The 15,616-nt window shown below is 39.7% G+C and overlaps 1 protein-coding gene across 1 annotated transcript in view; it reads left to right on the plus strand.

Moving 5' to 3' along the window:
- Positions 1-15,616, plus strand: part of CPSRP54 (chloroplast signal recognition particle 54 kDa subunit) — an 88,494-nt gene that overhangs the window by 43,621 nt on the left and 29,257 nt on the right. The window contains exon 9 of the mRNA XM_088970478.1: positions 2,363-2,463. Within this exon, the coding sequence (XP_088826604.1) occupies positions 2,363-2,463 (101 nt within the window). The remainder of the gene's footprint in view (positions 1-2,362; positions 2,464-15,616) is intronic.

Here is a 15,616-nt window from a genome sequence, read left to right on the forward strand (position 1 = left end):
TCATAGCATAAAACTTCAACTAATATTCAACAGTTCTCCGAATCATGCAAGACCATTTCTGGAACTTCAAAAAGCTTCTATGTAATCGAAATCTTCTGACCTAAATCGTTACAAATGTCACATGTGATTGCACAATTTTGAAATATTTAAAACTATTTTTTTTTCTGGTTTTTCTTCATAAAATTCACAAAAATCAAGAAATAGTCCTGAATTGATTTGATTTCATTGTGAAAACACCATAAATATTGTTCTACCAGAATCCAGGTTTTTACTTCAAAGATGAGCAAGCTGATTATAAACCTACTGAAGTTATCTTGAAGACTGCTGACATCAGCATGGGTATAGAGCTTAGAATCATAATAACACTGTATTTCCGACTCTTGAAGCTCTAATACCAACTATAATATGCATGTGATTCCTGCAAGAGTATACAAAGAGAGGAGAAGGAAGAAAGAGAGTTTCAGAGGAGAAGAAATCAGGGTCTATCTAGTATCGGCCCTATCATATATATCTATATATATGCGTATATATAAAACACAAATTAAAAGCAAAAAGAAGAAACATACCCTTGAAGATAACAATGTATTACTACAGTAGAAAAGTTTGGACAACCTGTTTTGATATAAAAACTGTAAAAGAAAGAAGAAAAGAAAGAGAAGAAAAGGTTTCAGCTGAGAAAGAGAGAGAAAATAGATAAAAGAGAATGGGAGAAGCTCAGAATTAGGTCTGGCCATCCCTTTCATTAGATTATATTCTCATAAATAAAAGAGAGTACAACGACAAGTATGCCCTTAGTAAGTCGGCTACTTGTGAGAGCTTAAAAACACTCTTAACTTAAAACGTAAACTAATGGGCCTAAGGCCAATAACTCCCTAACTATGCTATGTAAATAAAAAAACATGTTATATCAGCCCAAAACTCTACAACTACAAAGTGTATTACATCATTCAACACACTAAGAAGTTTGATTAGCTAGTCTCTCAAAGACTCAAACAGGGTCTAATATTTTCATCATGAAGCTATTTGTTTAAGTTGTAAGAGAAATTATTAGGTCTTTGAATTCTGTGAGCAAAGTGGTCACAAAAACATTGATCCAGGATTGTGTTCCATTCAGAGATGGATTCATCTTCTACTTCTAGGTAGAGGAATGCCGTCATGACTCTTTGATCAACCGAGGTTGGTGGTAGGTAGCAAAGTCCTTAGTCATGTAGATCCACTGCATTAGATATTCTACCAAAACTAGATAAATCAAGTCTTAGGATCTTTGTTTGGATATCTCTGCCAAGATTATACTAGTTTAACTGTGCTTCAGCTTCTGTCCTATTCTATGAAATTACTGAACAATCTGCCAAAGCTTACCCTTCTCACAAGCAATAGATGCTGATAGTCAGTGGCTCAGTGCAATAATCTTTTTGAGGTGTTATGCAAATATTTGACCTCAATGATTAGATGTTACTGTGTAGCCAGATATTGTTCCCTTGTTTTTTTATTTAACCTTTTTTTTTTTCAACCTAAGTTGTTGTAAATTGTTAATTGAATAAAGAAAAATACAAAAGAAGGGAAACTCATAAGAGAAGGGCCACTTTGAGGGGTAGGGACCTCCTAAAGCACAAGCCCAGTTTATAATTAACTCTACAACATCCCATGGTAAGAACATTCAATCCATATGATTTAGTAGTAATAAGAAAACCTACTTGAAAAATCAAGTAAAAAACCTGCTTCAAATATTTCATTGATAAATATAAAAGAATATTATTGCTGAAGCATGCCTTTTTTCTGTCTAGGGAAAATTATCCCTTTAAGCTCTTTTATACAGAAAAAATTTATTTTTGCAAATTCCGTTATCATTAGCCAAACATGCTTTAGCAGCATTGCTTCTATTAAAATATTATTTAGCAAATATATTATACTATGAAACAAAATTTCTAGTGAAATCCAGTTTCTTAATCTTGGTTACCTGCTTTAAATGCCTAATAAGTGTTCCATTATGACACTACTACCATGCAATGGAATCTCCTTCTGTTTGTAATTTGTTGTATGCTTTAGAAGGAAGCTAAAGAGACATCATTTTTGAGAATTAGAGATGTTTATACAGCACTATTAAAGCTAAAGTTTTCAACTTACTATATTTTTGGACACTATTTTTTAAGCTGAAGGGTTCTCAGAGTTTCCGATTCTAAGATTGAATGGAACCAAATCATTTTGACTTTTTTCGGATTTATGTTTTTCTTTTTCTTTTTATCTGCAAGTTCTTGTGTATAGCATGTTTTTTCCCAGCATTAGCACATTAACCTTTACTTTTCAATAATAAAAAATAAAAGTTCCTCTTCTGATTATCTTCTTATGGTACTCCTATTTGCAGCATTGGTTACAGCATTCAATCTTGAGATTGGAATTACTGGTGCTATATTGACAAAGTTGGATGGAGATTCTAGAGGTGGAGCTGCTTTAAGTGTCAAAGAGGTTGACTATCTCTTAATCTTGGATATTCCTTGTATGGGATTTTTTTTATACATCTGATGAAATAAGCAATCATACTTATGTTCTTAAGTCATGTTTTAATGGGATTTGTGAATTTGATCAAGTTCTTCTAATTTTCTTTCTTTAGGAAACTCTTTGTAAGGTATCTTATTTGAAGATTTTGTAGAGAACACTGATGTGGGCCCCACAGCTGTGGTCCCCACTGTGTTCATAGGACAGTATGTGTAATTATTTGTTTCAGTCATGGTAGTGTCAGTTGGAGTCAGTTTGTTATTTCAGTTGTTATTTATTTCAGTTTTTATTTACTTTATTTGTCATGTAAGTACTAAGGGCTGATCTGTCCTTTTCTCTATGTACTGAACATAACCTATAAATACTAAGAGAGTGGCGGCAGCAGAGGTGTTAGAATCTGTCCTTTCTTTCAAACCTTTGTGTTCTTCAGTTCCTCTTCTCTCTTTTCTCCTTCCTCTCACTTTTCTTCTACTTTTCTTAACCTAAAATCTATTAGGGTTCAAGGCTGATTGTAGTCTTGATCTTCTACTTGGTATTAGAGCCTATCTAGTCCAGCCAATCACATGAGAACCAACTAGGGCTGGAAGCTTATGAAGCAGTATTCATCGGCTGATTCTTGGAAATTACCCGATGAGTTTCGCAGCTGTTGAGGACTTGCCACGGCTTGCAGAGTGTTGGTAATCAGGAAGAAGCAGCGAAGGCTAGGGTTCAAGCAACCCTAGAAGGCAGCGAACAACATTCTTTGAGTAAGTTTTATTTAGTTTCCAGAGACTGCTATCAGTCGAGATAGGTTGGACCTATCTTGAAGGAGAGGCCGAACTGCTTTAGGGTTTTTCTCTCTAATCTAGGGTTTGGCTGTTGGGCCGAACCCTCTTTATCTTCTTGGAAAGTGATTGTTTTAGGGTTTTCTCTCAGATATGATCAGTTTTAGGATTTCACATTGACCCTACGACAGGTTCTAACTGTACGGACTACTTGGAAAGTGTGGCTGAGCACTTATTTCAGACCTACAATTAAAACCTTAATTCTGCTCCAGCATCTCAGATTGCTCTCTAAGTTGGTTTCAGACCTATTTTTGGCTTTGAGCTCTTCTAGGGGATAAAAACTTGTACAGACTGCTTGGTACTGTGATTGCCGATTGATTTCAGATCAGATTTGTACTGGTTTCATGCATATACCGTGATTACAAATTGGCTTCAGATCAGACCTGCATTGATTCTACACTGTTTTCTGATTGTGATCGACTGTCCAAGTGCTGTTTTCTGGTGTAGTGACTCTAACAGTTTGTAGCTACTGATTCTTGACCAAAAATGGAGTTTAAAAATCAGGGACAATGTAGTTTTGGGAACAACAGTTATGGTAGTGTATCTGAAACTGGGTTTCAGATTACAACTGTGAGATTTGATGGGTCAAATTACTTGGAATGGGCTCAATCAGCCATGATGGCTATTGGGGGAAGGGGAAAACTGGGTTACCTCTTGGGAGACGTGAAAGAACCTTCCAAGGAGGGCCCAATGTACACCAAGTGGGTTCAAGAGAACTATTTGGTTATGGCATGGCTGTGTAATTCTATGCAGCCACATATCAGCTGGAATTACTTGTGGGCAAAGACAGCTAAGGATATATGGGATGTTGTGAAAGAAACCTATTCCCAACCCCTTAATGTTGCCAGAGCCTATGAACTGAAGTGTGAGGTGAACGGTCTTAAATAAGGAGAGAAGTCGGTTTCTGTCTACTTCTCTACCTTGAAATCCTTGTGGCATGAGATTGACCATCTAGAGACCCTTGAGTGGGAGAGTCCCAAAGATGCACAAACTCATAGAAAGCAAGTCGAGACAATCAGGGTTTTTGAGTTTCTGGCTGGCCTGAATTCAGAATATGACATTGTGTGGCAACAGATACTGACCAGAGATAGTGTGACCCTCTCTCAAGCATACTCCTTGGTGCATAGTGAAGAGACCAGGAGAAAAGTCATGATGCAACCTCAGCCCCCTTCCCCAGCCCTGACAGCTATTAAACCTAAGTCAGGGGGTGATCCAGAAAGGGACAGGAAGAAGGAAGATAAATGGGACCTGGTATGTGAACATTGCAAGAAACCCAAGCACACGAAAGATACTTGTTGGAAGCTACATCCTCATTTGGTCCCAGCAAAACTAAGAAATAAGAAGGGTAATGCTCATGTGGCTGTGAACACTGATTCAACATCCTCATCAGGCACAAAAGGCACATCCCTAGAGACCTTAGCCGCGGTTCGGGCTGCCCTCATACAGTTGGAAAAGGAAGTTGGGAGTTTAGCTCAATCATCTCAGTCACCATCAACTCCTGCCACATTTGCATTTGCACATTCAGGTACTTGAGCCTCAACTTACCATGCTTCAGCTCCAGGTAATACTGAACACTGTTGGGTAATAGATTCAAGTGCATCCGACCATATGACTAGCTTGCCATCATTGTTCACTACTTATCATTTGTCCTCCGGCAGAGATAGAGTATCCATTGCTGATGGCTCTCTTGTTCCCATTTCGGGCAAGGGTGACGTCAAGTTATCGGATACTATCTCTTTATCTTCTGTCTTGCATGTTCCCAAGCTTGATACTAACCTGCTTTCAGTCAGTAGTATTACCAAACATATGAATTGTTCAGTAACCTTTTTCCCTGACCAATGTGCTTTTCAGGACTTGGAGACGAGAAAGGTGATTGGGACTGGCTGTGAGACAAATGGGATCTATTTGCTTAGAGAGAGTTCTCGTCGGGAAGAGCCAGTGGATAAGAAGTCCTTTGTTTCTTAGTTTGTGAGTCCGATTTTGCTTTGGCATAATCGATTAGATCATTTGTCTTTTCAGTCCTTGAAGAGTCTATTTCTTGCTTTATTTGAGTCTGTTGAGTTGTCAAAGTTGAGGTGTGAGAGTTGTGAGTTTGCCAAACATTGTAGAACTTCTTATTCTTTGAGTAATAAAAGGAGTAATTATTCTTTTGATATTGTGCATACTGATGTTTGGGGGCCATATCACATGCCTTATATGGGTGAGTACAGATATTTTCTATTGTTTGTTGATGACCATACTAGGTTTTCTTGGGTCTATCTTATGCGTTCTCGGGATGGGGTTCCTGCTCTGACCCAAAACTTCCATTAGATGATTCTCACTCAGTTTGGGGCCAAAATCAAAGTTCTTAGATCTGATAATGCAAAGGAATACTTTGCTAAGCCATTGACCTCCTACCTCCTTAGCCATGGAGTTATTCACCAGAGCACTTGCCCTCATACACCACAGCAAAGCGGGGTTTTCGAAAGGAAAAATAGGCACATCTTGGAGGTGGCTAAAAGTGTTCTGTTTACCTCCAATGTACCTATTCGCTTCTGGGGTGATGCTATCATCACGATAGTATATCTCATTAATCGGGTTCCTTCCCGGGTTCTTGATATGAAAACCCCTTTTTCCCTTCTATACCTAGACGAGGAGTTGTTCACTGTTCCCCTTAAAACCTTTGGTTCTACCTGTTTCGTTCAGCTTCTCGGGCCCCATCATTCCAAGTTTGAACCTAAGGCCTCCAAATGCATTTTCCTCGGTTATGCACAAACTCAAAAGGGTTATTGTTGCTATGATCCTGTTTTAAGGAAAAGATTTGTCTCCATGGATGTCACCTTCTTTGAGGTCACCCTATTATCCTAGGGTTTCTCCTCAGGGGGAGAGCGGTGAGAGTGGGATTTTGAGTTTCTTTCCTCAGGGGGAATGCAGTGAGAGTGGGAGTGGGGCTGTTCCTTTACCTATTCCATTGGGTGATGAAGGCTGTAGTAGTGAGGGTGGTCAGAGGGATCAGGAGTTGAGAGTCTATCACAGGCAATGATGGCAGGTTGATCCTAGTCATCGGCAGTCCAGTCCAGGCCAGCTCTAGTTTCTTTTGTGGCTTCAGATCCAGGTATTACAGTCCCAGAGCCCACTGAGACACCTTTCACTGTTGCCACTTCCCCCCCTGTGGATGACCTTGATCTCCCTATTGCTGTTTGCAAAGGGAAACGGCATTGCACCACATCTACAGCTCACTGCATTTCACAGTTTTTATCCTATGATCGCCTATCTCCCTCCTACTAGTCCTATCTCACTTCCATTGCCAATGTCCCTATTCCAAGAACAATGCAAGAATCCTTATTAGTTCCAGAGTGGAAAGATGCAATGCAAGTCGAAATGGATGCCCTGTTGAAAAATAATACTTGGGCACTAGTTGACCTACCCAAAGGAAAGAAACCAGTTGGATGTAGATGGGTATTCACTGTGAAGCATGATGGCTCCATTGAAAAGTACAAAGCCCGTCTGGTTGCAAAGGGGTTCACCCAGACTTATGGTATAGATTACTTGGAGACCTTTGCCCCAGTAGCCAAGATGACCACCATCCGAGTTTTGTTACCCCTTGTAGCAAATCATTCTTGGCCCTTGTTCTAGATGGATGTTAGAAATGCTTTTCTGAATGGAGACTTACAGAAAGAGGTCTACATGCAGTTGCCTCCTGGATTCTTTGATACAGAGACGGGTAAGAAGGTTTGCCGACTGAACAAGGCATTGTATGGTTTGAAGCAGTCACCTAGAGCCTGGTTTGATAGATTCAGATTAGCCCTTGGAAAGTTTGGTTATGTACAGGCCCAATCAGATCATACACTGTTCATTAAGAGGGTGGACTCCTCTCTGACCCTGCTTGCTGTATATGTGGATGATATTGTAGTGACAGGAAATGATAATGGTGAGATTGAGTCCCTCAAACAGCTCCTTCATCAAGAGTTTGAGGTGAAAGATCTTGGTACACAACGGTATTTTTTGGGTATTGAGGTTGCTAGATCTAAATAGGTGATCTTTATCTCTTAGAGAAAATATGTTCTAGATCTGTTGGCAGAAACTAGAAAGTTAGGTGTTAAGCCTGCTGATACACCCATTGAACAGAATCACGAGATTAGTGCAGAGGGTGGGGAGCCTCTTGAAGACAAAGTTATGTTCCAACGGTTGGTTGGAAAGCTCCTATATCTCTGCCTCACGCGGCCAACTATCAGTTATGCAGTTAGTGTTGTCAGCCAGTACATGCATTCCCCTAGAACTTCTCATCTCCTTGCAACAGAGAGAATATTAGCATACTTGAGAGATGCCTGGGTAGAGGTATACTGCTCAGGAACAATAATCACATGAAGGTGGAGGTCTATATAGATGCCGATTGGACTGGGAGTGCTGATGATAGGTCTACCTTTGGATATTGTGCCCTTGTGGGAGGTAACCTTGTCTCTTGGAGGAGTAAGAAGCAGAGTGCTGTTTCCCGCTCTAGCGTTGAAGCGGAATAGACCTGTTCATGGGCTGGCCCGGCCCGATCCGACCCCTGGACGGGCTTGGACATTCTTATAGGCCGACGGGCTTAAATTCGGGCCAAAAAGCCTGGCCCGCAATAAATTCGAGCCGGGCTCGGGTTTTGTCAAAATAGCCCGGCTCGAGCCCGGCCCGGCCCGACCTAATATTAAACTTAAAATTAGTTATGTGATTATGTCCATTTGAATAAATTTTTTGATTTAAGAATGTAAATTTGTGTTTTAAAATATAAAAGAAAGGGGAAAATACCATCTTGTAGGCCCATTGTTCATTTAAATAGAAAAAAAATTAGTATCTGAATTTTTAATTCTAATTTTAATAGGGAAAATTGTTTTTTTTTTTCAATTAGGTCGGGCTTTAGGCTCGGGCTCGGGCTTCGGGCTTTTTACCAGGGCCGGGCTCGGGCCCAAGTTATAGGCCCGTTGGTCGGGCCGAGCTCGGGCTCGGGCCTAGTATATTTTCATTATTGACAAGTGAAAGCCCGACCTGGCCCAATCCATGAATAGGTCTAAAGCGGAATACAGGTCAATGGCTAACGGAGTGGTTGAAATCCTATGGTTGAGATCACTACTTGAAGAGTTGGGTATTGACTATGAGAAGCCCTTGATGCTTTATTGTGATAACCAGGCAGCTATTAATATAACCCACAACCCAGTGTAGCATGACAGAACTAAACATATTGAAGTTGATCGACATTTTGTGCGAGAGAGGGTCTCATCACAAGAAGTGTCTCCCGTATATCACATCTAATATGCAGCTCGCGGATATCCTCACCAAGACTGTACCAAGGAAGAAGTTAGAGGCAGACCTATCCAAGTTGGGAATGATAAATATCTACTCCCAGCTTGAGCGGGATTTTAGAGAACACTGATGTGGGCCCCACAGCTTTGGTCCCCACTGTGTTAGTAGGACAGTATGTGTAATTATTTGTTTCAATCATGGTAGTGTTAGTTGGAGTCAGTTTGTTATTTCAAGTTGTTATTTATTTCAGTTTTTATTTACTTTATTTGTCATGTAAGTACTAAGGGCAGATCTGTCCTTTTCTCTATGTACTGAACATAACCTATAAATACTAAGAGAGTGGCGGTGGCAGAGGTGTTAGAATCTGTCCCTTCTTTCAAACCTTTGTGTTCTCCAGTTCCTCTTCTCTCTTTTCTCCTTCCTCTCACTTTTCTTCTACTTTTCTTAACCTAAAATCTATTAGGGTTCAAGGCTGATTGCAGTCTTGATCTTCTACTGATTTAAATAATTTAATCAGGGTAGAAGTAAGGAGAAAAAGACAATCATGAAGTTCCTCAATACTCAATGGTACAAACAATAAACAGAAAAAAATATTTACAGGAGATAATGCAAACCATTTGATTTTTTTTTTGGATAATTATAATGCAAACCAATTGATATGCAAAAAATATCAAAAATGATAGGCAATACGTAATTGTCATGAAGAGATGTGGTATAGTACAATCTCCCTTCACCACATTTTCCCATGTCAAGCTATTAGCCAAAAATTTATTTGACCTTGGAAACTATCTGAATGAGAAAAACACTCTGGAAGCTATCTTCCTACTTAATGCTCTAATAAAGTTTTGCTTTACTTGTGAAGAAAACAATACTCTGGAAGCCAAAGATAAAGCCTCTCTGGTATGATATCAGAGCTGCCATGGGCCAACAATCCTCTGTATTGTCGAACTAATGACTACTTGTGGGCTTGTGGGTAACTTTCCACTTAATACCAATAATAGAGAATCCTGTCAGCAACATCAACTTGAATCTCTGTAACAATGCTGTAAACTCTGCTGTAATCGAATCTTCAGTACCAATAGAACCGAAAAATATCACATAAGTCTCTTTCTTTTCACATATGTAAGCGCCTATGCCATAAAAGCCTATTAGCTCAATTGTTTAGAGATTTTTCTTTTCTTTTCTTTTTTTTTTGATGAATGACTGTGAAGAATGTCATTAAAACTGAAACTCTAAACCACCAAGGTGGACAGCAGACCAAATAGTACAAAGCTAACCCCTAACATCAAGGAGCCTGGAGCCCAAACCAGAATGAAAATGAAAAGGCGATTACAGATTATAACCCAGACCTAGGCAACCCCATTCTAGATGCTCCCTTTCCACCCTTACCCTAGCTAAAAGATCTCTCACAGTATCCTCACTTCTAGGTACCCAATTGAATGAGTAACAAAAAAAGTTACCAATTGAATGAGCTATTCAAATTGGTAACTAGAGACATGCCTATCTCATCATCATCCTGAAATTCTAGGGGATCATATCTTGAGTTCTCATCAGCTGATTATGGCTTTTCAAGCTCATAAGTTTTAACCCTTGAATCAAAGCATGCAGTTTATCTCTTGAAGAGTTACCAAAGCCAGTTGGGCCAGAATAATCGAGTTATTTATTGCCATTGCAATCCCTAATAACACCCCCAACACCTGACTCTCCTGGATTTCCAAGGGAGCATTCATCAATGTTGAGTGTAAGTTTATTTATTAAAAAAAAAAGGTTGGTTTTAAGTTTACCAACTACTGAGCTGTTAGTAGATACAGTCTACAATATGGTAATTTACATGTCAAAACATCAAATTTAAGGTTAACTCATCAAAAAAGGTATGGTGCAATTGTATTGGGGCAAGGCACACCCCACAAAATGAGTGTCAACTGTGAGCCAAGGCATGCCTTTTTAAAACACTGGCCATTTCATTCCATCCCATGATATCCCTAACAAGGTTCAAAATTTCGATACGATACACCCTGTATCGTATTGGTGGCTTCCCAATGTGCTTATTTACAGGTGTTTCGGGAACCCCCCTCTTTTTAATAAAAAAATATGGTTAAAAATAGGCCTAAAAACCAAATTTTGAAAAATAAAACCTAAAAAAAAAACATAAAAGTGTGTTATTTTAGGTACCGATACGCCCCTGCCGATACACGGGCATATTGATATTTTGAATCTTGATCCCTAATGAAATCAGATGGTTTACTGCTTTTCTGTTGTTTGATCTGGCATGTAGATATTTTGTGTCTTCAGGATTTGTGAGAGGTTTTGTGTGTCAAAGACTGATTTTCCGGCAGAAGGAGATGGTGGTTAAAATCCTTATAGTGTTTGTAAGTGTCTACCTGTTTGACCTGCCCAAAGGAGGGCTGATGTGTAGACTGAATACTCTTTTGTTGATAGCATGCCAATTAACGAAGAGAGATGCATTATATGATATTGTGGAGCTGTAGAGAGACTGGGCTGAATGGGCCCTAATGCCTTGTCCATATGGGCCTGTTAACTTTTTTTTTTTTTTTAATTTCTTTTAAGTTATGCTTATGAGCTGGCTGCCCCATTAAGGGCATCATTGTAATTTTGCATTCAGATTAGATTAATAAAACTAATTAGGAGAAAGGAGAGAAGATAAACCGAACTCTTTTCTCCTTCTCCCATCTTCTTCCATTTTCTTCCTCTCTTCTGATTTCTGCTACTTCTTTTCTATTTCGTTTCTGATTTCAGTTTGTATTGCTATTTATCATTGGACTGAATCGCATTTGGAGCTGAGAAATACAGTAGGTTTGAATGTCAAATTTCACATCACATTCATAGTGAATTTGTCCCAGCATTGGCGGGAGCCTCGTGCACTGGGCTGCCCTTTTTTCATAGTGAATTTGTCTTGATTTCTAATTTCTATTCATGAAGGTTTGTACCCATTGTTATCTTCTTCATGTAATTTCCATGTATAATATGTAAAATATGCAGATCATTTAGGAAACATATCATTGTTATGCAGGAGAGAAGAATGGAAGAAGAGAGAAAAGAGAGAGAGAGAAGAAGAGAGAAGAGAGAACTGAGAGCAAAAAGATTCTGCTGGCGGCGCAGCTTTTTTAATAAATATACTAGGGCGACGACAACTAAAAATAGTACCCCTGTGGTACTATACATAGGAAAAATAACAACTGTTAACACTCCCCCTCAAGTTGGGACATAGAAGTCAATCATGCCCAACTTGTCACATAAATCATGATGTTGTGAGTGGTGTAGTCCTTTTGCAAAGATGTCTGCAAGTTGATCCTCAGAGTTGACATAGGGAGTACACACTTGCCCTGTGATAACCTTCTCTCTGATAAAATGCTTGTCGAATTTGATGTGTTTAGTTCTATCATGTAGCACGGGGTTAGCAACAATGTTTTGGCTGCTTTGTTATCACAGAATAGGGTCATAGGTCAATTCACTGGAAAACCCAACTCACTCAAAAAATTCTTTATCCACATAATTTCAGCCACTCCATGAGCCATTGCTCGATATTCAGCTTAAACACTGGATCTAGCTACCACACTTTGCTTTTTGCTTCTCCAGGTAACTAGATTTCCTCCTATGAAGGTACAATAGCCACTAGTTGACTTTCTGTCATTTGGGGATCCTGCCCAATCTGCATCAGTATACACTTCAGCTTTCAAATGTCCGTGCCTTTGAAACAACAAGCCAGCACCTGGAAACCTTTTAAGGTATCGGAGGATTCTTTCTGCTGCTTCAAGATGAGTGGCCATAGGGGCATGCATGAACTGGCTAAGGACACCAACTGCATAAGCAATATCTGGGCGGGTTATAGAAAGATATAACAATCTCCCTATAAGTCTCTGAAACTGTTTCACATCCTTGATAGGTTCACCTTGGTTGTCACCTAATTTATGGTTAGGATCAATAGGGGAATCAACTGGCTTCACTCCCATTTTCCTGTATCCTAGAGTAAATCTAGGACATACTCATTTCCCAAATGAAGATACCCCTTTTTGAGCGGGCAAATTCAATTCCTAGGAAGTATCTTAGAGGACCTAGATCCTTTACTTCAAACTGTGTGGAAAGAAAACTCTTCAACTTTTGGATTTCATCCTTCCAGATGCCAATGATAATTATATCATCAACATATACTATCAAAGTAGCAATTTTACCTTCTCCTCTTTTCACAAACAATGTGTGATCAGATTGACATTGCTTGTATCCTTTATGCTGAACCACTGCATGGAATTTGTTGAACTAGGCTCTCGGTGATTGTTTCAACCCATATAAAGACTTCTTCAACCTGCACACCTTTTGTTCATTGCCTTGAGCCTGAAAACCAGGGGGTTGTATCATGTAAGCTTCCTCTTCAAGGTCTCCATTCAAGAATGCGTTCTTGATATCAAGCTGATGTAGATCCCAGTCAAGATTAGCAACAAGAGAGAATAGAACTCTAATGGAGTTCATCTTGGCAACGGGTGCAAAAGTCTCTGCATAATCAACTCCGTACACTTGTGTAAACCCCTTTTCCACTAAACGAGCTTTATACCTCTCCACCGTGCCATCAATCCTATGTTTGACTATGAACACCCATTTACATCCAACTGGATCCTTTCCCTTAGGAAGATCTACAAGTTCCCATGTGCCATTTTTATAAAGGGCATTAATTTCTTCCTTCATAGCATCTATCCATTCAGGTACTGAAAGAGCTTCTGCCATATTCTTAGGGATAGGAACACTGTCAATGGATGTGAGAAAGGCTCGAAAAGAGGGTGAAATGTTTTCATAGGAAACAAAGTGGGAAATGGGGTGTTTAGTGGTGCACGATCTAACACCTTCCCTGTAAGCAATAGGAATGTCAAGGTCATTAGCAACAGATGTATCAATTGCAATGGGGTCAAGGACATCAATGGGAACCAAGATACCTGAGTGAGTATGATCCACCCCCGAAGAGTTTAATGGCATTGGAGGTAGAACTTATGGATTCTCCACAGCTCTTGAATTTGGTTGGCCTTTGTGACAACGGAAGAAGACACGAAAAGGAGGAGGAGGGAGCTGAACCAGTTTCTCCTCATTCCTACTCTCCCCCTGAGGAGAAACAGGGAAAAAAAGGCTCACTCTCAAAGAAAGAGACATCTATGGAAACATAGAATTTCTGAGAAACCGGATCAAAACAACTGTATCCCTTTTGAGTGAAGGAGTACCACAGGAATATGCAAGGAATAGCACGATGATCCAATTTTCCACGAGTGGGTGACAAATTTTGGACAAAGCAATAGCAACCAAACACATGAGGAGGAATGGGAAGAAGGGGGACCTTAGGAAAGAGAAGCTGATGTGGGGCTTTGCACTCTAACCAACGAGAGGGCATACAATTAATGAGGTAGGTAGCACAAAGGACAGCTTCAAGCCAAAAGCGCTTTGGGACATTCATATGGAGTAGTAAACCCCGGGCCACTTCAAGGAGGTGTCGATTCTTTCTTTCAGCAACACCATTTTTTTGTGATTTTCGGGCACAAGAGCTACGATGAAGTGAACCATGTGAAGCAAAAAATTCTGTGAGATCACTATGAAAATACTCTTTGGCATTATCTGACTGAAAAATTTGGATTTCAGTTTGAAATTGGGTGAAGACCATCCGCTGAAAATCTTGGATAATTTTTGGTACTTCATCCTCGGTCCGCATGGGATATACCCATGTATATCTAGAATAATCATTGATAATGGTAATAAAATACTTGTAGCCACTCTCAGATGGTAAAGTAACAGGGCCGCACACATCAGAATGAACAATGTGAAAAAGAAATTCAGATTTATTAGTTTTTGAAAGAAAATGAGTTCTACACTACTTACTCAATTGACAAGTTTGACAAGAGAAATCTGAAACGGACATGACTTAAACAATTTTGGAAATATCACTTTCAAAAACTCAAAAGATAAATGACCAAGACGACAATGCCATAAATAAAATTGACTCTTACAGGACTGACTCTTAGACTCTGTGACTTGAAGACCAACCTTATTCTCCAGCATGTAAAGTCCATCAACCATACATCCTCTACAAATCGTCCTCCCCGAGGCCAGATCCTGGATCACACAGTAAGAAGGGGAAAAAGGTCACTGAGCAGTTTAAGGAATTAGTAATACTACTAACAGAGAACAAATTAATGAGAAATTTCGAAACATGTAAAACATCAGAGAGGGTAAGGCCGAGAGGGAGATAAATGGTTCCTTGACCAGCTATGGTAGTGTATGATCCATCAGCTAGTCTCACCTTGTCTCTTCCAGAAAGAAGGTGATAGGTTTGAAAGTAATAGGACGTACCAGTCGTGTTTTGACGCTCAAGAATCAATGATCCAGGGAGTGTCAGGGTTATGAGAAGCAACATGGAAAGATGTGGCAGAGTTACCTGATGTAGACGCAAATGAAGTTGAGGGAGGAGCATCCATCTGACGAATTGCTCTACCATAGAGCTCTAAATGGTCACAGAAGGAATTTATAATATCCTCCCTTGGGTCAGATCTAGATGGATGTGTCTAAGTCATAGTATGAATGAGGGGCTGATTCTCCTAAGTAGCCATGTTTGCCATAGTGCGTTTTCTTGTACCTTGCTGTCTTGACTTTTTATTCATATCTAAACCTTGCTTCTTATTCAGATATTGAGCCCATTTCGGCTTCCCATGAAGATCCCAACATATGTATCGGGTGTGTCGGGGTTTCTGTCAATGGGTACACCACAGTTTGTCCTTGTCATCCATCTTTTTCTGAAGATCTCCCTTCTTAGGAGTATTTCCCCCACCGGTAGTAACACTCCCTTTCGCTGCCAACACAACTGCATCTCCTCCAGAACTGTTCATCAAATTCCTTCTGCTTTCTTCTGATTGTACAAGAGCATAAACTTCCTGAACTGATGGAAGATCCTTGCTACTTAGGATCTGGACTCTGATAGATTCATATGTAGGGTTCAAACCATGTAAGAAAGCAAACACTCTTTGTTGGGAGACGAGTTTTTTGTACAGTTT

This window comes from Nelumbo lutea, chromosome 2 (assembly GCF_056320005.1).
Source record: "Nelumbo lutea isolate HS-2025 chromosome 2, American lotus-T2T, whole genome shotgun sequence".
Taxonomy (NCBI): domain Eukaryota; kingdom Viridiplantae; phylum Streptophyta; class Magnoliopsida; order Proteales; family Nelumbonaceae; genus Nelumbo; species Nelumbo lutea.